We start from the raw sequence: 25,531 nt of genomic DNA on the forward strand, positions 1-25,531 counted from the left end.
GCCGGAAGAGGCAGGAGTGACCCTCCCCTGGAGCCTCTGGAGGGAGCGCGGTCCTAGGACACCTTGACCTCAGACATCTGGTCTCCAGGATGGGGGAGGGTGGATTGTTGCCTGTCACTCCCAGGACTCTGAGGTGTCCTGGGTTCTGCGAGGAGCGTCAGGACCCAGCCTCCTCCCCACCGCTCCCATGGGTGAGGGCCTCACGTGAGTCTTACTTGCTTCCTATTAGTTGTTAAAGAAAAAAAGGTTCACAGCTTTCCTCACAGCACTTTAGGTATGAACGTTTTTCTGAAATTAATTATCCACTTCTTGGGGCAAAAGAGCTCTTATCATTTTGTCCGAATGAGAAACATCCTTTTGGGTTACTCGCTTCTCGAAATCCAAGTGAAGCGCGCCATAAATTCCAAATACACTGAGATGTGCTTAAAGTCACCTTCAAGTACCAGGCAAGGTCCATCATCACTTTTTGAACACTCTTGGGACGACTAAGAGAAAGTCATTCTGTTTTCCCTCAAAACCGGTTTCTCGTGCTGACTTGCTGTATCTGGTCATGAAAACCACAGGCCAGAGGAGGGGTCTTCAGTCTCACCCCACCTCCGTCAGCACTTCCTTTCATTCACCCCCTTTCCATCCTGGCCACGCCCCCCAGGCCACGCCCCACCCCTCCAGGCAGAAGCTCATCTCTCTGCGGGCCCCATACAGTGCAGCGCAATGCGATAACGTGGTGTTGGGGAAACACCACTCCCGCCATGTCGCTGCCCTCGGGAAGCCCAGCAGCCGGCCACAGAGGCAGAGAGATTACCCAGCCCTGAGCTCTGCTTCTGGCTCAATTCCAATCCGGCTGGCGCGGCCCAGATGCAGCAGCCTGCCGTGCGGCGGCTCTGAGCATAAACATCTGGTTCTCACACTTGGAACATAGCCACCCCCCACGTCCCCTCCCCCCCCAGGCGCCCTCCCCCAATTCAGGGCACCCCCTAGTCCCACAGCTCACTTCCTCCACGCCCCATCCCTCCAGACGGAGAGGAATGGCCTCTCCCTGCTGTGAACGCCTACAGAACTTGACTTCCACAGGTCTGTGACTTCCTACTTGCTGCGCAGAAACACATTCTCTTCACATGCATCCAAGTCACCCTCCTTGCACGAGCTGACCTTTCGTAGACATCTCCAGACCTAAGGGGACTCACACCAAGTCATGGGGTCACGAAACACAAGAATTCATCTTCCAGCGGTGTCCGCCAGGCTGTGTCACCGGAGCACACTTAGTGACAAAGTGGGGAGCTCCCCACAGAAGGCCTGAGGGATCCCAGGGAGGAAGAGTGCCTGAGGGTGGACGGGCAGGGGGCTGTCACTGCTAGAGAGATCTTGCTGAGCCCTGGCCCTCCTCATGTACCCACCTCCTCAGTTCAATGGGGGCTCAGGCAGGCCTTCTGGAACACTGTGGTTCTGCAGGTCAGTGAGGGCACTGCAGACGGTCAGACTCAGGGATGGGTCCCAGGACACACGTTCCTGCAGATCCAAATAAGCCTCCTTCGGGGTGTTTCTACAGGGTCTCCCAAGCTGCCTCTGGGTCTACCTCCCATCCTCCTTGGAGGCTCACTTTCTGGAAAATATCCTTGATCTGTGAGAACATGTCAGACACCCTCCAATCACTTGGAACCAGACAAGTTCCTTCCGGACTGACATCCACCTCTCACCCTCCCCTTCGTGGCTGGGAACCAGCAGACTAAGTGATGGGGGAAGTCCCTCCTCCTGATATGCTCAGTGCTGTTGATGGGATGGATGCGGGCTCAACCGAAAACACTCCAATGTTATCATCAAGTCCCAACGGAACAGTCACACTCCTTCAGGCTTAGGCGTATGCTAGGGGTACGATATGCACCAACCATACGTTTTCCCGTAACACCTGGAGACGCTTTATTACTTTTAACCAACACAGTATTAAAAATCAAAAAGCACCTTTTGTAAAAATTAAATATACTGCTGTCCCAGAATGACGCCCAACTTGGGAATGTGTCAAAGACAACATTTTTCTGTGTGCGAGACTTTGCAGAGGGAAGAGACTAGCCATGCAAGCGCTTTCATGCCTGACCCTCCTCCAGCATCTTCAGCCACCCTCAGCTACACGTCGGTAGGCGACCCGAGTTACCTCCGCAGGCGTTAGAAGGAAGAGTAACTTACTACTCTCGTCCCTGCGGATCGACGAGGCCCTCGAACAGGTGGTCCACTCCGGGCACTAGAGGCGGCTCCCAGGGGGAGAGCGGTGGACGCGGGGGACGGGCTGGGCGCCCCTGGGCTATCCAACCCGCGCGGCCTGCAGGCAAGGGCCGGGGCTGCGAACGGGGGCCCGGGCTGCCCTGCGTCTCCCCCGACCCCCTCGGGCCCCCCGGGCATCTTGATCCTCTGCAAGCAGTCTTGGAGCATTGCCTGCGTGCTGGACTCGCTGAGCCAGCACAGGAAGAGTTCGTCCACCTTCATCTTCAGGACGGGCTGCAGGACTTTGCCGGGCGGCATCTCCGGGGCTCGGACCCACCTTCCAGGGGGACTCCTTCCTCCTGCACAGGTGCCTGGAGCCGGGACCGAAGTCCGGCCTGAAAGGACCTCCGCGTAGTAGGCGACGGCCGCCAGAGGGGACGAGCCCCACGGGGGTCCCGGACCCGTGGTCCCGGGTGAAGGCGGCCGGCCCGGCGGGCGTCGCGGGCCCGGGGTCCGGTGTGGAGTCAACTGCCCGGCGGGCGTCGCTGGCCCGGGGTCATGGGTCAGGGGTAGGGCGGCGCCCCGCCCAGGGGCTGCGCGGACTCGGGGGCTCGGCGGAGGCGGAAGGCCGGACCACGGCGGGGCCCGCCCAGCTCAGGGCAGCTTCAAAACGGGCGCGCCGGCTGCGCTCCCAAAGAAGGTCGCCTATGTCGTGCGTCACCGTGACACGTGGCGTCATCACGGCGCCGCCCGTCGGCGCCCACGACTCCAGCCGTGGCTGTGCCGGGGCGTTTCAGTGGGCTGGACAGCGCTCAGGAGCTGGAGTGGGGACGGGGGCGGGGGATGGCGGGCACCCCACCCCATGTCTTTCAGCTTTTAGGCTTTCTTGGGGTGCGGCCCGCACCAGCGACGTGCCCTTTTGTCCGCGGAAGTGCAAGCATGCGCGATGCCATCTCGCCGGGATGGGCGGGGTTAGTTGGCCGGTCTGTTGGGCATTCGCAGTGCATGCCTGTAGTGGCGACGCTCGGGAGGCCCGTCGGTGGAGCATGAGCAGTGCGTGCCCGCCGGGAGCTAGTCGGAGGCCGGACATTGTGCGCGGAGAGGGCGCGGTACAGGGGAGGAGTATGCGCAGTGCGTGCCCGCCGACCGCGGGAGCGAGCGGGAGGCGGGCGTGGCGGCGGTTGCGGGGAAATGCAGAATTTAGATAAAACGGGGCCCCTTCAGACCGCAATGGTCGCGGTTGCCTTAAATTTGTTAAATGATAGTGACGGGTTGGAGGCGTGCAGCTGCTTTAAAGCTGGCCTTTCTGGCTGAGAATGAATTGCTTTTGTAATTGCAAAAATAATGTTTATTTTGATGGAAGTGGAAGTAATTACTTAAATGACTTAGGCCCCATGACTAGCTTATTTCAGTTTATCCTTTTAATAGTGTCGATAAATCATCCACACAGCACACGTGCACCTCTTTTTTTTTAATGCCTTGATTTCTTTTTTCTTTTCTAAGTTTTTTTTTCTCTTAACATTATGAGGTTTCACTTGGGTTTGCTCTCTTTTAGGAGGTAATTTCGAGGTCTTATGAGCTGGGCTCTCCTATTTCTCAGGAGTATAAATATAGCTAGACTCACTAAATAACTCTTAAACTATGGTTTTATTTTGTGCCTACAATGATTTCAAACTTCATTTGTGTTTGTTGACTGAAGGAAAATGCACAGCCTGAGAGTTGAGAATTATGTTTTATTCCGTGGACTTGCTGAGGACTTAAGCCAGGGAGGTAGCCTCTCAGATGGCTCTGAGGGACTTCTTCCAAGAGGTCAGGGAGGAGCCAGAGTACAGAGGCCTTTTTTGCAACAAAAAATAAGATAGTTGGAAGGTTACTGTTAATGAAAGAAAAACAGACATCTCAAGTTAATGAATTTAGCACTTTTCTATGGATGGGAAGATGCTAAAGATAGGAAATCACTCTTTTGATATGCACCGTAGCTATCTGGGACCAGTATCCTGCTTTTCTCCATCCTGAGTCCCCCCAGGGTGCACAGTCCAGGGTGCCTGCAGTGGCTGAGAGCTTGATGGATGCAATATCCTTTGTTTACCGATATGGCTTGAAGATAAAAATCCGAGTATCCTGTGTCAGGACAGGGCCATAATGCAGGAAGTCTGTGCGGTTATTTCTATTCATTGGGAAGCTAATGCTTGTGTGCACAGGCTGTGACTTCTGGAGAGAAGTAAATATTAATACACGTCTCTGAGTTTATCACATACAGACATCTTGTCCAAGAACAAATGTGCTTTTCACTCGGGGTCTGTAAACGAGCTGCCATTCATCCACGTGGTTTTGGGTGGGGGGTGGGGGGGAATGGTCTTTTTGAGTCCCTGCACAAGACGGCTTTATACGCCGGGGCTCGGCGGGGCCTAAAGAAAGGTCTGTGCGTCTGCCAACGGGACAGCAACAAACTCCGGGAATGAAACAGAACCTCCTTCAGTCTGTGCGGTGGATCCTGCCGCAGAGGACAGAGAGGTGCTGTGTGGCCCGAGGACGGCGGGGCAGAGGCCGGAGGGGCCTGGGATGTGCACCGCCCACCCCTGAACAGAGGCAGGACTCTGCTGATGGCAGGAATGGAAGCACTGCTGGCTGCATCCGCCTTCCAGGGGTGGCGGAGGTCTCAGGGCGGTGGGGCGGGGTGTGGGGGTGTGTGTGGACAGCGTGCAAGTGGAGAGGAAGATCCCAGAGGGCCCCCTGTGGGAGGGCATGCACTGCGCATGCTCCCCATGTGAGAGGGCGGAGCTTATCCAGGGGAGTGGGAGGGAGGGCAGTCCTTCCTTCGTCCACAGGAGCCCAGGGCCCTTCTGTGGCCATCAACTCAAAGCCGGTGGGACACACCAGCTTCAGCCCCAGGTAGAGCTGCTCGGAAAGGCAGGCGCTCAGAACACCCTGTGGCTCTGAGTCACACCTGCCTATCACCAAAGCCCAGGTCGGGTGGTTGATTGCATACTCAGGCGTGAGGCATGAAGATGCCCTGGACAGAGTGTCCTATGTGGTCAGTCTCACTGGTCCTGGGCTGACCCTGAGCTCCAAATATACGTGTTCTGTGCAGCTAGAGGTTGGAGTGATCAAGTTGATATCTGCCACGGCTGTTCCACCTGAGTTTCTTCTTTCTTCCCTCCTTCCTTTCTTCCTTTCTTTCTCTCCTTCCATCTTCCTCTCTTCCTCCCTCCCTCCCTCTCTCTCTCTCTTTCTTTTTTTTTTTTTTTTTTTTTTGGTCTTTGTCTTTCTCGTGAGAAAGGACTCCTGAACAGCCATGAGGGTACATGTGTTTGATTTCAAGTGACTTCCTCTCAAAGTACTTAATGGGGAGTTCCATCAAGTACAGTGGGGGCTCTTTTCTGACTGGCGTGTCTTTTCCATCTCTGTCTTTTCCCTTCCTTGTCTTTATTTGCTTTGCTTTATTCCCGGCTGATTTCCTTTTCAGCCTTGGTTTCTTGCTGGATAAGACTTCCTTTCAGACCATGTGAAAGTGGAGGAAGTGGCTGGTGCATCCCATCACTGTGGGGCAGCCCCGGCAGACACATCCCGTTACGGGAATACTGCACATTCCCTGATTGTCGAGGAACCATTTTCTTCCTGTGAACCTCGCTCACCCCTGCACCCTCTAACTTGTGGGACTCAGACAAACCCCGGACCCAGTGCCCCCGAGTTTCCCTCCATTGAAAGCAAAGTGGTTTCGGGGAAAGGTTTCCAGACACAGAACCAGGGGTCAAATGGCCTTTGAACATTTTTTCAGCATTCCTTATGTGCTAAGGTTTTCCTGCAGCCAGGACAAAAAGGAGGGGGAAATCCATTGAACGTTTCCTATATAAGTAGTAGCATTTTAGGTAAAATGCGATATGGACCTGATAGTTAAAAAAAAATTTTTTTTTGTTAGCACCCATTTTGATAAGCTTTCAAAGAATAAGAATGTTGAACAAAAGAGGGAAAATGAAACGAATTCATAGCAGTTCTAAGCAAACTAAAGAGAACTGAAAAATCTCAAATGCTAAAAAAAAAAATTTTAAAGATTGGAGGGGGGAGGGATAAATTGGGAGATTGGGATTGACATACACACAGTACTATACATCAAACAGATAACTAATAAGAACCTACTGTATAGCACAGGGAACTCTACTCAATACTCTGTCATGGCCTATATGGGAAAAGAATATGAAAAAAAAAGTGTATATATAAAACTGATTCACTTTGCTGTACACCTGAAACTAACACAACATTGTAAATCAACTATACTCCAATAAAAAGTAAAAAGAAAAAAAGTGGGGAGTATGCATATAATATGCCCTTTTATCCACAAGAAAGAGTTTTACAGAAGTTGTGTATGTGCATATGGTTTTGCACTGTTTATAACGAAACTTTCCAGACATCCACTGATGGTCTTGATTCAACATCCCAGTTCTAAATGCTGGCTCAGGACCCCATCCTCTAAATGACCTTTGACTCTGCCCCATTTTTTGTTGTATTTGTCCGGCTGTCAGCTGTAATTGTTGTGATCCGCTGTAACTTCATGACATCAGCTCGCCCGCCTCTATCAATCCCTTGTCTTTTAATTTACTAACAATTTATTTGTTATGCTGGGACGCAGCATAATTAAACGGGTTAGTATTGGGTCATCTGAGTGTGTGCGATACGCCTGAGGACATAGATAAATACAACTCATGATCTCAGAGATCCGGAAGCGGAATGGGGTGGGAGAGGGGAATTACTTAATTAGATAATTCAACATTCAATTATACAGTATGATGCAGAAGGATGATAGAAAAGTGAACGTGGGGAGACAGGACAGGCTTGCAGGGGGTCGAGGGGAGTGCTATTTAAGCAGAGTTGTTAAGGATAATTAATAGTGGAAAGCAGGCTGCGTGGAAAGAACACACAAGAATTGAAGCTAGAACCATTGTTTGAGGGTCTGTCATGAGGGGCTTCTGTGCCAGGCAGAGACTTTGGACGTTCTCATGCACAAATACCTTAAATTAGGAGGCTGGGAAAATAGTGATCATGTTAAGTTATGGTGGGATAGTTGGTAAAACCATGACTTGCATTAACCTGGGAGGCAAAACATGTGCCTTGTACACCGGCAGCTCTGGGAAACCATCTGAAAACAAGACTGCAGGCTGGTTGTGACCAACTATATTCCATCAATTTCTACATGAAAGAAAAGAAAAGAATGGGCCAATTTGCCACCAGAATTTTACAGAGAATAAGGGCAAGCCCCCAAATTGCCGGGTTAGAAATTGAACCCATTTTCTTTCATCCAATCAGAAGTGTGTCCACTATAACACAACCTTGGAGAAAAGACCTAATGCAGGTTTGATTCCCTTTATGAAGACTTGAAAGAACTAGAGCGAGCAAATTGGGGATGGGGGACTCTGAGAAAGAGCCCAGAATCCTTGTCACTGAGTTTAGAGAGAAGGGCCAGCCCATGTCAGCCAACTCCCAGCCATGGATACAGATGCACAAGGGAGAAGAAATGATGTTATTGTAACCACAGAGTTTGGGGATGGTCATTACACACAACTAACTGCCTGATACACAAAAGGCAGACCCTTGAAACGCAAAAGGCAGGGATTGAAATGATCCAGTATGTCTGAGGCCTTTAACTCTGACAGTGAGGAGGAAGATGAGTTACAGGCATGGGAATCTAGACAACGATTCCAAGGCTGTAAGGGATTTTAGTGGGTGCATTAGTTGCCTAGGTCGGCTGTAACAAAAGGCACAAACTCAGTGGCTAAAAACAACCCAAATGTCCTCTCTCATGGTTGTGGAGGTCAGAAGTCCAAAATCAGTTTCACTGGCTGCAGTCAAGGGCTGGTTCCTTCTGGGGTCTCCAGGGGAGAATCTGCGCCGTGTCTTTTCCAGCTTCTGGAGACAGCTGGCTTCCTGGGCCCGTGGCCCCTAGCTCCAGCCTCAAATCTCATCACTCCAATCTCTGTTGCTGTAGTCGCACAGCCTTCACCTCTTCTGCCTTCAAATTTCCTGCTGCCTCCTCCAAAACGGACACTTGTGGTGGCATTGGGACCACCCAGATAATCCAGAATCACCTCCCATCTCAACACCGTTGATTTTATGACATCTGCGAAGTCACTTTTACCACTGGTGTTAATTTCCTGGGGCTGCCATAAGGAAGTAGCACAGCTGGAGGCTTAAACAACAGACATGTATTTCCCAGTCCTAGAGGCTGGAATCTGAGATCCAGGTGTGGGCAGGGCTGGTCCCTACTGAGGCCTCTCTCCTGGGCGTGTAGATGGCCATCTCCTCCCTGTGTCTTCACGGGGTCATCCCTGTGTGTGTGTCTGGGTCCTGATCTCCTCTTCTTATAAGGACAGAAGTCCTATGGGATCAGGACCCACCCTAGAGACTTCATTTTACCTTAATCACGTCTTTAAAGACAGCATCTCCAAATACAGCCCCATTCTGAGGTCCTGGGGGTCAAGACTTCAACATAGGAATTTCGATGACACGGTTCAGCCCGTAACAGGTGAAAGGGTGGGCTGGGGAGGGGCCTTGGGAACATGAGACATCGTGAACGGTAGCCATGACTATTGCCTGGGAACCTCACCTGTCCAAAAAGCAGCAAAGAACTCAGAAGCAGAGAAAAGACTGCTTCTTCTCGCTTCCTCTTTATAATTTCTGTCTCTTTATTGAAATTCTCTTGGTCTCCTTTAGCTCTTTGAGCTTATTTTAAGCATCCATTTAAAGTCTGTTGGGGATTTCCCTGGTGGTCCAGTGGTTAGGACTCCGTGCTTCCACTGCAGGGGGTTCGGGTTCAATCCCTGGTCGGGGACCTAAGATCCAACAAGCCATGTGCCATGGCCAACAACAAGCAGGCAAACAAAACAACAACAAAATAAAGTCTGTTGAGTGAGTGCAATGTCTGGGCACATACTGTGTGATTCCTTTTACGTGAGATGTCCAGAACGGGCAAATCCATGGAGACAGAAGGCAGATCAGTGGTTGCCAGGGGCTGGTGGAGGGGGACGGAGAGTGACAGCTCATGGGGACGGGGTCTCCTTTTGGCATGATAGAATGTTCTGGAACCAGACAGAAGTGGTGGTTGCACAATATTGTGAATGGGCTTAATGTCACTGAGTTGTCCAGTTTAAATGCTCATTTTTATATCATGTGAATTTCACCTTAATTTTAAAAAGAGAAAAGAAAAGAAAGCACACAGGTAGAGAAAAACCGAGAAACAGCCCAGAGAGGGATCCCAGGTCAGGAGCCGGAAGACTAGACGTGGTGGAGTGCTACCTCTGCCGTCCCCTGAATACTTGAGGCTTCCGAGCAGACTCAGCACTAAGGCGAGCGCTGCTTCTCGTTTTGCCTTAAAACCGCTTGGTGATGTAGGTCTGATTAGCCAGCCGTGTGTAACTGACGGAGGCATTTGAAGCAAGTTGACCAGTGGCCGGAGAAGTTTGGAGAACGAAAACCCGGCAAAGTCATCCCAAGCTTCGTGTGGCCTCTGAAAAGGGAAACCCTGTTCTGATGGAGATGACTATTCCCTCATCACCCCGGTGTAAGTGATTCAAAGGGGGCCCCCAAAAGTTATGCCCTCATCTTGACCCCAGAAGCTATGAATGGGACCTCATTAGGAAACAGGGTCTTTGCATGTGTGATGAAGTGAAGGGTCTGAGATGAGGTCCTCCTGGATGAGGGTGGCCCTACATCCAATGACAGGGTCCTTCTAAGACACAGAAGAGAAGAGACACAGACACAGAGGAGAAGCCCCAGGAAGACAGAGGCAGAGACGGGAGGGAGGCGGCCACAAGCCCAGGGCCTCCTGGAGCCCCCAGAAGCTGGAAGAGGCGGGAAGGACCCTCCCCTGGAGCCTCTGGAGGGAGCACAGCCCTGTCCACACCCTGACCTCAGACGTCTGGTCTCCAGGACTGGGGGAGGATGAATTCCCGTGGTTTTAAGGCCCCCAGTTTTGGGTGATGTGTTACGGCAGCCCCGGGACATTCACACTCTGGGTCCTTGTGAAAATGGGGTGGTCCTGGAGGGAAAGTCCAGAAATCTGAGCTTTAATCCAGCCCCTTTTTCCGAGATGCTCTGTGAAACTCTAATAAGTACACTGTGTCAATTTTGCGTGTCTCAAGTCAGAGGAGAGGAAAAAGAAGAAGCAGAAGAAGCCAAGAATGGCCGGCACCGCGTCTCACAAGAGAGCACAGAGGTGGCTTCTCCCTCCCCTATAACTTCTCAGGCCTGTGTCCTGATCCATCGCAAGGAGACTCTGACAAACACCTCTTTGTCCTGGGCCCTCTCACTGCCACTTGTTTGGCAACATAAAAGGTCCGTTGAAAAAGGCTCCTTTTCCACTTTCACGTCTAATTGAATTCTCTCCCTGACCCCCCAGTTCCCCACGGCGCCATTTCAAGGTTTTGATGATAAGGGAAAGAATCTCGTATTTGGATAATAAAATTTTCTGACTTGCCTTCCGCCACCTTCAACTCAATTTCCCGTCCCTGGAGACGATGTGTATGATAGAATAGAATCAAATTCCTTATTCATGGGGAAAAAGCTCCAATTTAATCTGAATATGCAGCACTCTGCACGGGTCAGGGTGATGGATGGCATATGGAAATGCTTCTGGGGCAGGTAATCAAATGGGAGAATGCACGGCGGGAGTGCTGGAAATAATGAAGTCGATTGAATATCCCCGCAAAGTGCAAAAATGCACATTACACTGCGAGACCCCGCGTCCTCCTATTACTGTACCAATAACAGCTCTGTCACAGGGGAAAAAATGGTAGGTCACAAATTAGGACTTAGTGTACGAGAGCACATGGAAATGCATCCGCTGGGCTGGGCAAGGCGGCAGCCGCCTGCCACCGCGTTCGTGGGGAAGGACAGGTGTCCTCACGGGAAATGAACAGAAGCTGTGGGTCTCGCCAGACCTTGACGCGTTTCCGAAGGATTCAAAGAAGAAGATGAATCTGCGGGGGCTGCAGAGAATTGGAAGCACCTCGTTAGAGACGAGCATGGGAATTCACAGGATGGACAGCCTGGAAGGTCGAGCCCTGGCCCATCCCAACACCAGAGGCAGGACTGGGGTTCTCGGGCATAGAGGTGCTTCGGGGTGAGAAATCAGGCTGAAAATGAAGAGATTTGGAGCCTGGAAGGAGCAGCCCAGGTCCTAGGCTGCTGGGCCCTGTGCTTTAATGTTCTGGAAAAGCACGTACAGGAATGTTCCTTGCTGCCCCAGGCGCCCCTGTCACTCAGCCTGCTTTGGTGGGGAGTGTGGTCATAGTCACCGTGGTCCAATGAGACGTGCCCATGAGGAGCGCATGGGGAATGTGTTTTCTGTCTTCTATTTATGCTGCGAACGCTAAGTGTTTACTTTGTTTCTTCCTTGGTCACCAAGGCTGGGACGTTGTGGAGGGAGACTCGGGGGCCTTAGGGTGGGGACATGTCTTCCTGGAAAGTATTTAGGGGAGGAAGACTCTGCCTTCCCGTCAAAGTCCCCTTGAGACACGTGCGATTTCCACAGGGCCCCAGATACAAGAAGGGGCTCAGCACCATCCTTGTGTGGACTGGACGGTGAAGCCGATCGTTAGATGCCTAGACACGGGGCTGGACCAGCAGGGCATAGGGGACTGACATGTCAAAGTGACATCCATGACCCCAAAACCATCCCCTGGGAGACCTCTGAGACCCCACCATCCCTGATCTGTCACAGACACGACCTCACAGTGCCCTGGACATAGACGTCATCCTAGGTGACCCCTGTGACCTCACTATCCTCTGGGTGACCTTGACGTCGCCATCCCCCAGGTAATCTCTGTGACTGAGCCATCCCCTGGTCTGCTCTCAGGCATGACCTGGATGTGGGCCCTGTCCTTGGATGACCCCAGTGACCCCAGCTACACCCACTTTTTTTCTCTCAGGTCACCACTTCGCCAGCCCCTCCTCACCTGGGCACAGGTGGGAATCCAGGTGGCCCTGCCCTGCCCATCACACTGATCTCCTGGGCTTGACTCATGGGCAGTAGAGCAGGGAGTGGGGCTGAGCAGAGGGCCCTGCTGTAGGAGGCTCTGTCCAGCCCCTGGCCGCGCCCCCAGCCCCACTGCTGGGGGAACCAGGTGGTCTCCGATGGTCACCTGGCAGAGCCGCTCTGTCGCTCTGGTGGTTCCCAGAGCTACCGGAACCCCTTCCTTTGGTCTATGATCCAGAATGTCACATGCCTGCACACAACTGTCCCATTTTATAAAATTTAGTTTTTAATTTATTCAGGTGAAATAACATAAAATTAACCATTGGAAAGTGGGCAAGTCGGTGGCATTTAGCACACTCACCGTGTTGCACAACCACCACCTCTATCTTCTTCTCATCCCCCCAAGGAGACCCCGTCCCCATCAGCTGTCACTGCCCATCCCCTTCCCCCAGCCCCTGACAACCATGAACCCACTTTCTGTCTGTGGATTTGCCTGTTCTGGACGTTTCCTATCAATGGAATCACACTGTGTGTCCTTCCGCGTCTGGCTTCTCTCACTGAGCATCCTGTGTTCAAGGTCCAACTGCATTATAGCCTGTGTCAGAGCTTCACTCCTTTTCATGGCTGAGTCATATTCTGCTGTGTGGATGGACCCCATTCTGTGTATCCATCTGTCCATCCATCCATCCATCAATCCATCCACCCATCCATCATCCATCCATCCATGGACACTTGGGTGGTTTCTGCTTCGTACCTGCTATCTGTCGTAATGCTATGAAAGCCTTCATGTTGTAAGGGAAAATGTTTACCATTCACTGTGTCACTGAGGTTTACTCGGGGACCAGAGCATTGACTCAACCACTCTGACCCTCAGTTGCCTCCTTGGCAGTGTTGCCTCCATCACAGCCCTCATCTGGCAGATTCTGACACACATTAGATGAGCTGACATGGGAAAGGCACTCAGAACCATTCTGGAACCTCGCAACGAGGGCTGGGGATGCGGTGTGGGCCCCTCGCTGGGGTCACGTGAGCCCTGCTCACTTTCAAACACCCACACAGACCCTGCCCTGCCCCCACCGGGCACAGACCATGGTTATGGGCTGAACAGTGGCCCCAAAAAGATATGTGCATGCCCTGACCCCCAAAATATGGGAATGAGGCCTTATTTAGAAACAGGGTCTCTGCAGATGTGATGAAGTGAAGGGTCTGAGATGAGGTCCTCCTGGAGGAGGGTAGCCCTACATCCAATGACAGGGTCCTTCTAAGAGACAGAAGAGGAGAGACACAGACACAGAGGAGAAGCCCCGGGAAGACAGAGGCAGAGATGGGAGGGACGCAGCCACAAGCCCAGGGACTCCTGGAGCCCCCAGAAGCTGGAAGAGGCAAGAAGGACCCTCCCCTGGAGCCTTTGGAGGGAGCGCGGCCCTGGGACACCTTGATCTCACACGTCTGGTCTCCAGGACTGGGAGAGGATGGGTTTGAGATGTTTGAAGCACCTGGTTGGTGGTCATCTGTGTGGCCACCCCAGGACACTGACACATCACCACCTCCGCTGGGGCCACGGGGCCTGCAGATCCACAAGCCCTCACTGACCATCACCTGCGGCCCTTCATCCCCCTTAGAAGACAAGAGACACTTCTCTGTGACCCCTGGGACTCTTTTGATAGATCCCTTAAGTCAAAGAAAATGAAAACATTAATTTGAAAGGTATGTAGACCCCAGTGTTCACAGCAGCACTATTTACAATACTGAAGACATGCAAGCAACATAAATGTCCATCAACAAATGAATGGATTAAGATGTGGTACATATGTACAATGGAATACTACTCAGCCATGAAAAAGAAGGAAATAATGCCATTTGCAGCAACATGGATGGGCTTGGAGGGCATGATGCTAAGTGAAATAAGTCGGACAGAGAAAGACAAATACAGTTCTTTATCACTTATCTGTGGAATCTAAAAAATGCAACAAGCTGGTGAATATAACAAAACAGAAGCAGGCTCACAGATAAAGAGAACAAACTAGTGGTTACCAGTGGGGAGAGGGGCAAGATAGGGGTAGGGGATTAAGAGGTACAAGTTACTATGTATAAGATAAGTAATCTACAAGGATATGTTGTGCAACACAGGGAATATAGCCATTATCTTGTAATAACCTACAATGGAGTATAAACTGTAAAAATTGTGAATCGCTATGTTGTACACCTTCAACTAATATAATATTGTAAATGAGTTATACCTCAATTTAAAAAAGAAAAAGAAAACAGTCTCCCAAAGCAAGCACAGATCTTCATCCCTGCAAGACCCACAAAAACGGAAACATGAAAGCTGTCTCCATGCCCAAGAACAGCAGGAGGGACCCGTAAGTCACGGCTCATTTCCTCAAGATACTGGGCAGCACTGCGCATGGTCAACAGAAGGCCGCGACGAACGAGGACCGCAGTGAGTGCGCCTGTCACGTCAGCAGAAAGAGCTACACGTGAAGCAGGACTCACTCTCTGTAAAAGGAGCTTGAAGAGGACGGGGAAGGAATACACAAAAGGAAACTCATGCTTGTTAAACAGATGTGGATAATATGTGACTTAAAAATATTTCCTCTATCTTCCAAATTTCAAATAGTGAGACCCACATGCGTTAAAATTACATGCGTGTTGGAATTATTTCTGGGAAGCGCTAGGCTATAAAAAGGCTTAGGTGATAATGGAAGAGAGAACAGTTGTACTGTTCCCAGGAATGTGTGGCTCTAGAAAATCACTCACAAATTCTTCTTTAAGGAGAGAAAGAGGGTGTTTTCTGGATGCTTCTTTGGTTAACGAAAGCCTTAGCTGTGGCTCTTCTGCTATGACATACACTTTCCCCTGAACTTAAAGCAGGTGGAAACTCAGATGTGATAGTCTTTTCTTTCAGTGAGCACAATGTTAAGGATGCTGGTGATAGAAACTAGTTTTTTTCCTGTTCAAGATGTACATTTGACTCGGAGTGTAGAGTGCACACTTTTCTAAATGATATGGGGCTGTATTTCTGAGGGCCAAGGTTAGTGATTTAGATCACCATATTCCAGACATCTGGTTATATTTATGACCGTAAAAGTGATAGGTAGCGATGGGAGAACATGGGGAAATCTAAGGAAAATATAAAGAACACAGAACTTGAGGGTCATCATCCCACCCAGAGTGGACCCAGTGTGTGCACGTGCCTCTGGGTCCAGGTGTGGATGGCCATGCTCAGGAGGACAGGTAACTGTACCCTCGTGAAGGTGGTAATGGGGCTCCCCTTTCTTGGGGAGAAGGCCGATGCACACGTGGGTGGTCAGAAGGGTTCTGCAGAGAACGGGGATCCGTGTTGTGTGTTTGAGAGGGTCCTGGTGTCCCCTCTCAGCTTCATGGTTGGGAGACACAGGCACTGGAGTCAGCCCTGCAAATGTGGGGAAGGGTCCTGGGCAGAGAAAACATCCAGGGTGAGGTTCCCAGGGCAGGAAGAAGCTGCGTGTGTCCAGGGGGACCAAGGCCCAGCTGGAGCCCATGGGCCATGGGTGCTGAGCTGAGCTGATGTCAGCAGGTGACCAGGGCCAGCCAGCAGGTCCTGGAGTCACAGCCAGCCACCGGGCGGGAGGTTTTACACAAGGGGGCACTGTCTGCTGCGTACAGAGGGGTCGAGAAACGGTCCGGCCATTCCTCCAAGGGTTAAACACGGGGTGACCATGTGACCCTGCGATTCCACTCCTGGGTGTGTACCCGAGAGAGAAGAAAACAGCCGTCCACAGAAAACCTCACACACAGTGCTCACAGCAGCAGGATTCACAACAGACAAAAGGTGGAAATAACCCAAGGGTCCATGGATGGATGCATGGGTGGTGGGTGGGTGGATGGATGGATGGATGGATGGATGGACGGATCCTTGGATGGATGGGTGGATGGATGGATGGGTGGGTGGTGGATGGATGGATGGATCCTTGGATGGATGGGTGGATGGATGGATGGATGGATGGGTGGATGGGTGGATGGGTGGGTGGATGGGTGGGTGGGTGGATGGATGTTGGATAAACAGCACGGGGTCCATCCATACAGTAGAATATGACTCAGCCATGAAAAGGAGTGAAGCCCTGACACAGGATACAACGTGGATGGACCTTGAACACACGATGCTCAGTGAGAGAAGCAGACCCAGAAGGACAACCAGTGTGTGATTCCATTGACAGGAAACGTCCAGAACAGACAAATCCACAGACAGAATGTGGGTTCGTGATTTCTCAGGGGTTTACACGGACATGATAGCTGATGGGTGCGGGGTTTCTTTTTTGGGGATGAAATGCTTTAAAACAAACTCAGCGGTGATTGCACAACTCTGTGAAAACACTAAGAGCCACCTAATTATACACTTTAAGTAGATAAATTGTATAGGATGTGAATTACATCTCAGTAAAGCCACTAAAGAAAGACACCAGAAAACGAGGGGACGAGAGCTGCTGGGCGGAGAAATGGGGATGGGTAGGGGGCAAGGAGGCGGCTGAAGGGGTCCTGGGAAGGGGACGGTGGCCTGGCACACGGAGTTGTCACGGGGAGGGGACCAGGTGACAGTGCATGCTGGGCTCAGGGTCACTGAAAGAGGAACAAAGGGATCTTGGATCACCCCAACCTTGTGATTTGAGCCAGGGTGTAGGGTTCCATGAATACAGCACGAGTGAGTGTGTATGAGTCACTCAAGGCCGTGGACGGACGGAACGACTGATGTGAGGTCAGTGCTTGAGTCCCCGGTGGGGGGGGGGTCACTTAGCTCTGTGTGTGTGTCTGTGTGTGTGTCTATGCATCTTCACCTGGTCAAGACCTAATTAATGAATGTTACTGAAGGTCAGGTGGGTATAGTGGGCTGAACTGCATCTCTAGGAGATGCATCTGCACCCTCGCCCGTGGGACTTGCGAACGGGACGTTATTTGGAAATGGGATCGCTGCAGATGTGATGCAGTGAAGGGTCTGAGATGAGGTCCTGCTGGAGGAAGGTGGCCCTACATCCAGTGACAGGGTCCTTCTAAGACACGGAATAGGAGAGACACAGACACAGAGGAGAAGCTCCGAGAAGACAGAGGCAGAGACGAGAGGGACGCGGCCACAAGCCCAGGGACGCCTGGAGCCCCCAGAAGCTGGAAGAGGCGGGAAGCACCCTCCCCTGGAGCCTGTGGAGGGAGCGCAGCCCTGGGACACCCTGACCTCAGACGTCTGGTCCCCAGGACTGGGGGAGGATGAATTTCTGTGCTTTTAAACCCCCCACTTTGCAGTCATCTGCCACCTTGAGGAACCCACAGAGTGGGAGACATCGGAAACTGAGCACAGCCTGTCAGCCTGGTGCCTGGGTGTGGGCAGAAGTCCCGATGACCATCTTAAACAGCACAGGGTGGCATCTCGTGACAAACCATTCAAACGAGGCTGCCCCGACACCATGCTTTGTCTCTGGCCACTGCCCCCAAGGTTGAAGAGGCCACACGCTCAGCTGCTCTGGCCGTGCGCCACATCCCCCCAGGAGCCTCGGGAAAGGCATTTCCTCGTGGCAACAGCTGAGCACAGGCTTGTGTTGGCAGCACATAACTCGGGTTATTTTAAGGGCTCTCGTTCATGCCCCAGGGGTTACGTTCAGCAAATCTCAGGAAATCACAGCCACGCATGGCATTAAGGCTGCATTACTGTCCGGCCCTGGAATCTGAAGAATGTCATTAGCTTCTAAACCTCAGCGGTGACCTCGGTCGGGCTCTTCAAGGACAGAGACACACTGAGCGGTGGGCTTTCGCTGGATGGAGGGGATGCAGAACCCGTGCGGGTTCGGCGGGCGTGGTAGTTGGTGCTGCGTGCACGCGACTGGGTGTGGGGATGGGACAGGATTGTTCCATAGCAACAAGAAGAGCCTTCGTCCACCTTCTGATGGGCTTTTCTGGTGACGTCACAGGCACGCTCTCACAGGGCTGGTGGCAGTTCTTTGGTTTTTTTAAATTTTTTTAAAATATATATTTATTTTATTTATTTTCCTTATTTTTTCTGGCTGCGTCGGGTCTTAGTTGCGGCGTGCAGGCTCTTCGTTGAGGCATGTGGGATCCTTTGTTGCGGCACGCGGGCTTCGCTCTAGTTGTGGCGTGCGGGTTTTCTCTTCTCTAGTTGTGGCCTGCGGGCTCCAGGGCACTCTGTAGTTTGCGGCACGTGGGCTCTCTAGTTGAGGCGCGCGAGCTCAGTAGTTGTAGCGTGCACGCTTAGTGGCCCCGCGGTATGTGGGATCTTAGTTCCCTGACCAGGGATCGAACGCACGTCCCCTGCATTGGAAGGCGGAGTCTCTACCACTGGACCACCAGGAAAGTCCCAGGCTGGTGGCAGTTCTGATGTTCAAACAGAGCAAACACCGTCAGTGGGACCTGAAGAAAGTCCCCCACCATGGTCAGGAATGCGAAGGGTCAGACAGCTCTTGCTTCTGCGGTGTCTGAACTTCTCTGCTGAATTGCCGTGTTCTGGCCACAGGGAGCGTGGCAGAGTCAGAACTGGGTTTCAGGGAGGAAGTGGGTTATTCACTGGGGATTTGTTTCTGACCCACTTGAAACCCAAACCTCATCGTGTTGCCCAAACCAATTAAATTCTTTCTGTGCAAATGCACTGAGAGGGTGGACACTTGACGCTTTGAAGAGTAACTCACGTATTAGGCTTCAGTTTCCTTCTAGACATGCGTTGAAAGGGAAATAGACAGTAGATAGATAGATAGATAGATTCGATCCAATTAGATGGATGTACAGGTTAGATAGACAGACAGATGATAAATAGGTAAGTAGATAAATGATAGCTAGATTAGATTAGGTTAGATCTTTAGATAGATGCCAGATAGATAGATGGATGGATGGATAGGTGATGGACAGGCGATGATATATAGATGATAGATAGATGGGTGATATGTATTTCCTTTAAGATACATACACATATGCCACCTGGAAATAAACAAAGAGTTTATGAGATACGTGAATATATATATAATGTGTATTAAAATTATAAAATTATATATTATAGTCTATAGTATTCTATAATATGCATACAATGTGTATCGTGTAAAATTGTACAATACGTAGTGATCTATTACATACATATAATATATATGTATACATCTTATGTAACATAACTTTAATATGTGTACATATCATATGACAATATAGTATTAGATGCTTTATATTATTACATAGTATATATGTTATATAATTAACATAGTGCAGTATAATAACACTATACACTATATGTTTCATATGCACATGGGGCGTGCATATCTTATTATACAATACAGTAGTATGCTATATTATATATAATTTGACTTCTTTTTGCATCATTTTTACAATCCAACAAATTATTAAGATGGCTTTGAAGTTTTACACATGGATTCTAACCTTGTGCCCACCCCACGGAGTGAATTCTCTGGAGTCTTCCTACCTGGAACCTCCCCAGGGCGGCCGTGCGGTGGGGGTTTGTGGACAGGTGCTGCCTTCCCACTGGGGTCAGACCTGTGTCTGGCCAGACAGGGATTCAGGACAGCCCCTGCCTGGATGGCCTGGGTCCCAGAGGCTGCGGGTCCCCAGCTGCGCTTCTCACCTGCTGTCAGGCGCGGCCCAGGTCCCTCCGCCTGGATGCCATAGCAGCTTACCCACACTGGTGCGTCACGAGCACTGAGGTCCACAGAACTCACCTGTGGGCAGGTTTCCCATCTTTCTCTTTCCCCCTTGAGCCTGTAGACTTAAAGTGCTGGCTGTGCCCCGTCTCTAGGTGTGGGAGAGCGGACCTGACCTTACAGCAGCTGATGGGAGGGATCACAGGCCTCAGCTGGCGGGGGTGGGGGGGGAGTACCCACTTCAGAGGCTACGGGCTCAGGTAACAACCTGTCACCCCATGTGCCCAGGGAGGGTCCGCACGACCTGTCACCCCATGACCTCAGGGAGGGTCCCTGGGAACTGCCACCCCATGCACCTGGGGAAGGTCCCCACGACCTCTCACCCTATGTGCCTGGGATCTTCCACCCCACACCCGGGGGCTGTGCAAGGCTGGGAGCCAGGCTCCTCTATTAATAGGTTTGTGTGTTCACCTCTTTTATTAGCAGTTAGGTTTTCTCATTAAAAGCTGGAATCCATCCCTTGTAGGCAGGGTCCATCATCCGCTCACGCTTTTAGAAGGCTGCACCCACAAGTCCTTGATGGACCCCGACCTGTAGAGTCTGCATGCACAGGGAAGACTGTGTGTCCCCCCCACCCATCCCTTGGGGAGGCATAGCCGTGTCCCCTTGGATGGGATAAACGCCCCAGTGGAGGTGTCAGCCAAATGCCCCCTGCAGCTCAGAGCTGCTCGCCTGGCAGCGGCTGTAGGTCGATAACGCACAGTTATGGAGCCACTGAAGGCGCGATCCAAGCTGACTTACAGCTCGGAGGAGGGACCCCCAGACAGACGCCAAGAGCCAGGAGGACGCCTGGGCTGGTACTTTAGCTTGTGAATAAGAGTGTGGTGGGAACACAGGTACACAACCAGAGTGAGGACCTGGAGAGGGAACACTGTGTGTTCTAAGCAAGGACAGCGCCAGCGTGAATCCTCGGGGTGAGCCAGCGAACGTCAAGGCGTGGACGGGAGCCCGCGGGACCAGGATGGTCTCTCCGGGCTCCGCCTGGGCCATCTCTGCAGAGCAGAGAAGTAGACCAGATGTCGCCAGGCCCGCGTCTCCCGGACGCCTGACCTGCCGGAGTGAGAGAGTTTATTTCTGGCCACAGCACAAGTGGACTAGATTCCGACACTCTAAAAACATCCCTGCGAGCTTGCAGGGGCCATCTGTCCGCATACCTCTCCACCCGACACCTGATACCGGGCGTCCTGGGCAGCTCTATTTTTGGAGGGCAGCTGCAGGAAGGATGAAACCGTGTGGAGCGGGGGACGACCGAGGGATTCCTAGCCTGGCTAACATTTTTATTCTTTGGGCTTCCTCCACTCAGCTTATGAAAGAGGGGTTGAAACATCCGAATGAAGGGCTTGGGGGCCAGGAGGGAATGACAGCCTCAGCAGGGAACGACAGCCCCAGCAGGGAGTGACAGCCTCAACAGGGTGTCTGCGATGGGGTGCTCTGTCTCATGGCAGAGATTAGAGGTTTGCTCTCTTGGTTGCAAAGGCTGTGCCTTGCGGTGGCGGGTTCTCACGCTTTTCCTGCCATGCCAGCTCGCTTTTGGGGGGCACCCTTTTTGTCATTCAGTGCGTCTCGTGGAGCCTGACCCTATGTTCGTAGTTAATTCCCCCAGTCCCGTCTGCAAGCCTTTGGCTCTGCAGGAACTCGTGGTCCGGGTTCTCCAGGTTGATAGCACAGCTGGTGCTTCTGATGGCCAGCAGTTCCCCACACGAGCTTCCCTCTTTGGGTCTAGATTCTCCTCCTGGTCTCCCTGCAGCTCTGTGGTGGCCCCAACGGGATTTCAGAGACGCACTTACATTTTGGCTGAAGCCCCAGGAAAGCAAATCCAAGCAAGAGCAGGGAGCAGCTTCCCTGGGACAAGCAGGGCAGTGGAGGGACTGTTGTACATAGTCTTCTTTTCCTGAAGCAGTGTATGATTTTTAGTTTTTTAATTAAAATTTTTTTCTTATATTATTTTTTTTGGCCGTGCCATGCAGCATGCGGAATCTTAGTTCTCCAGCTGGGGATCAAACCCGTGCCCCCCGCACTGGAAGCGCGGAGTCTTGACCACTGGACTTTCAGGGAAGTCCCAAGTGTATGATTTTTAAATATGAAACCTCAAGGATCCCACTGCTCCCTGCCCTCCTTCCTTGTGTATTGAATCCATCCCCCCAACACCCCCAGGAGCTAGCCTCCTGGGTTCTCAGGGGCTGGCTTGCTTAAGGGAAGCGTGCGTCAACCTTCTTCCTTGTCATAAAGGAATAAGATGACCCCGTAGCTGGCTGCGGTCTCAAGGCATCTGGACACTCCCATGGCTCGGGTGCTGTGTGCTGAGTCCTGAGGTTGCGGAAGTGGGTGAGATGTGCCTTCAGGGTGGGAGGCTGGAGAAGGTGGGTGGGGGAGGCTGGGGGAGTGGGGAGCAAAGTGAGGGCCTCCCAGACAGAAGAGACGGAGGTGGGAGGCCGGTGTGGCTGACACCTGTGATGAGCTGAATTGTGTCCCCCAAACTCATCCGTGACCCCCAGGCCCTCAAAGCCTGACTGTGTTTGGAGATGGGGGTCTTTATAGAGATAATCAGTTAAAATGAGGTTGTTCAGATGGGGCAGGATCCGCTACGCCTGGGGCCTGTATGAAAAGACCCTGGGCAGCTTCTCGCTCAGAGCCCCTAGGAGGAGCCAGCCCTGACCTCAGACCTCTGGTCTCCAGAACTGAGAGAGGATAGACTCCTGCTCTTTAAGCCCCTCAGTTAGCAGCACTTTGTTAGACCAGCCCCAGGACACTCATACAGAGCTGCACGGGGCAGGGGCGCTGAATGAAGCATCTGTGGGGACACCATGAAAGGATCAGGCAAACCCAGAAATGGCCAGTGACAGCCCCTTGCTGGGAGCGCTCCAGGGAACACGTCCCGCTCCTGGCAAATCCACCATGAATGTCATACTCCAGACCAGGAATGAGTCAGCCCTGGCTCTTTTATTTACGCCTGACATTTGATTCTCACGTTCGGACAGATTTGGCGGCCGTCTTACTGCACGCTAACAACTTCAGAGAAAAGAGAGGTGCTGAGAAAAGTTCTTCTTTTCATCACTTATTTTTTTCCCAGATTTGTTTTAAAGCCATTGTCTTAGTCTGCTGGGACTGCTGTAACAAAATACTCCAGGCTGGGGGCTTAAACAACAGACATTTGTTTCTCGCAGTCCTGGAGACTGGGAGTCTGAGATCACGCTGTGGGCAGATGTAGGTCCTGGTGAGGCTCTCTTCCTGGTTTGCAGACAACCACCTTCTTGCTGTGTCCTCACATGATAGAGAGAGAGCTCTGGTCTATTCCTCTTCCTAAAAGGACACTAATCCCATCTTGGGGGTCCCACCCTCCATGACCTCATCTAACCTTAATCACCCCCCAAAGGCCCTGCCTCCTAACACCATCCCATTGGGGGTCGATGCTTCAACATATGAATTTTGGGGGGATACACTCAGTCCATTACAGCTATGCTAGTGAAAGTTATAAAGAGATTTAAATAATAAGAATGTATGATATGTAATCACCAAAATCACTGACATTTCTGAAACTCTGAATTCCTTCAACTAGATCCTTATTTCCCCCGATGCCATTTTCCTTCTGCCTGAAGGAAGTCCTTTAATGTTTCTGGAATGTGGATGAGCTAGAGATAAATTCTTTCCGTGGTCCTGCCCCTGAAACATCTTTGGTTTTGGCCTTCATGTTTCAAGTCCCGGGGGAAGATTTTATAGGGAAGGATGTTGATGCTGTGACATAAAATAAGGTGCTTTTGGACTGTCTGGATGTCATGTCCCCATTGGAGCAGCCCCCAGGCCCCATTAGAACATATACCCCTGAGGACAGGGAACAAGTCTGTTTCACCCACCGCGGGGACCCCCAGCTCCTAGATCTTGCCTGGCACTGGGTCGGTGTCTACATAAGGTTTGTGTGATCAGTACACGAGTGGATGGGCTGGTGAGACAGCATGTTCTGCTGAGAATGAGAAAAGATGAGCTTAGGTGGGGTTTCTCTAGCAGCCCGCCTCCCTGTCTCAGAAGAGCACGGACACCATGCCCCATCGAAGCTGTTTGCACAGGGAACAGGCATGCTTTTCAGTGCTGAAAACCAACACTGTGGATCCCACCCCTTACTATTCCTTTACGCTACATCAGTTTGGAGTAGAGGTGAGTTGGAGAAAAAGGGAGGTTTGTTCACAAGTTAACGCAGTATGTTTTTCGCCGTGTCCTCGCCCGTGGATATTAAGGAGCTTCTATTACAGGACGTAGTTCTGAGCATTGTGGAACATTCCGATGCTAGGTGGAGCTGTCAGAACAGAGCCCTGCCCCCTTGGGCAGGAAAGGGAGGGGGTGAGTCGTGGGCCTGATGTTTTGGGCGTCAGTATTTTCCTAGTTGGGGAAATATCACCCCAGAATCTCATTGCTCAGCACTGCTGTGTGTCTGCAACCGCGATCTAGGAATAAAATATCTGTGGAGAGATGGGTGTGTGTGTGTGTGTGTGTGTGTGGTTGCTGAGGCTGGCAGGAACGGGCCATGACACGGGGGTGGGGGGAGTAAACTTCCTTCCTGCCCCTTCTTCTCTGCCTCCATGCTCAGGAGGGGGCGTGAGGGGCAGGACGCGAGGGGGTCAGGCAGGAGGTAGCAGCAGGGTTTTCTCCACCTGGTGGACATCTGACACTTGAATGGACGATGCACTTCTTTGGGGGGGGGTGCCATCCTTCTCCATTTAAAGCAGAGGGACCTGGGGCACCACGGAGTTGGGGTACGTGTGGCGGAGCCGAGACGACTCGCGGGCAGATGGACACTCCCCCTCTTGTACCTCCCAACTTGCACCCGCCGTTCACTCTGAAAGCCCCATGTGCACGGCAGGGCAGGAACCACCTGAAGCCATCCTGGTGCTGTCACACGAACAGGCCCTTGGCCACTTCAAAAAAAAAAAAAAAGGCAAGATGAGCATATTCCAGTTGGGAGATCAGGGCTCAGTTCGGACCTCCTGTCCCAGAGGCTCCCAGCTCAGATATCGACTCCCTGTTATTAAAGCTCTTTGTTATTTTCCTCCAGTTTGGAGACAGAAACTGCCCTCAATCATAGCCACGCGATTTCATTCCAGAAACGACACGTTTTGGAGGACGCAGGACTCCGACTTACGGCAGAAACCCCTCCTCCATGACCCCATCCTTCATACACAGTAAATGCTGCTGGACTTAAGTCATCTCTGAGACAACCTGAGTCATCAGAGTCTAAAGAGAAAAGCAGGAGGGTCGCGCGGAGCGCTGACCGTTCTCTGAAGAAAACAGCCCTAGATCCGCGGCAGCTGTTTCATGACTTCTCAAAAGGATGTGGACTTATTTTATAAATGGAAGAATTTTTTAATCAAGTCATAAGACGGGATGCATAAACTCCATTATTGATTACATGCTCGTAGGATTAGACTTCCTTCCTTCCCTCAGGTTTCTGTGGGGTAATTTAATCTAAACTCGTACTTTGTATTTTTTTTTCTTTTATTACTTCATATGACAGTACATTGTTGGAGCCACAAATTGAATAGCATAATTGTTTTTTCTTCCCAAGACAAAAAAAAATGGGCTTTTTGTTCAAGCAGGTAATAATTCTGGACAAAACGTCACCGTTTTAATGCAAAAAAGTTCTACCAAAAAATAAGAAGAAAACCCCAAACCGTTCACCGACATTTATGCATGTATGTGCACC

At 51.4% G+C, this 25,531-nt stretch overlaps 1 protein-coding gene across 1 annotated transcript in view; it reads right to left on the reverse strand.

Annotated features, from left to right (window-relative positions):
* Nucleotides 1-2,806, reverse strand: part of LOC309817739 (serine/threonine-protein phosphatase 2A regulatory subunit B'' subunit beta-like) — a 52,544-nt gene extending 49,738 nt beyond the window's left edge. The window contains exon 1 of the mRNA XM_082647014.1: nt 2,179-2,806. Coding sequence (XP_082503140.1) covers nt 2,179-2,511 — 333 coding nt within the window. The 5' untranslated portion in view covers nt 2,512-2,806. The remainder of the gene's footprint in view (nt 1-2,178) is intronic.
* Between the last annotated feature and the right edge of the window lie 22,725 nt (nt 2,807-25,531).

This window comes from Grampus griseus (genome assembly GCF_964374135.1).
Source record: "Grampus griseus genome assembly, chromosome: Y".
Classification (NCBI taxonomy): Eukaryota; Metazoa; Chordata; class Mammalia; order Artiodactyla; family Delphinidae; genus Grampus; species Grampus griseus.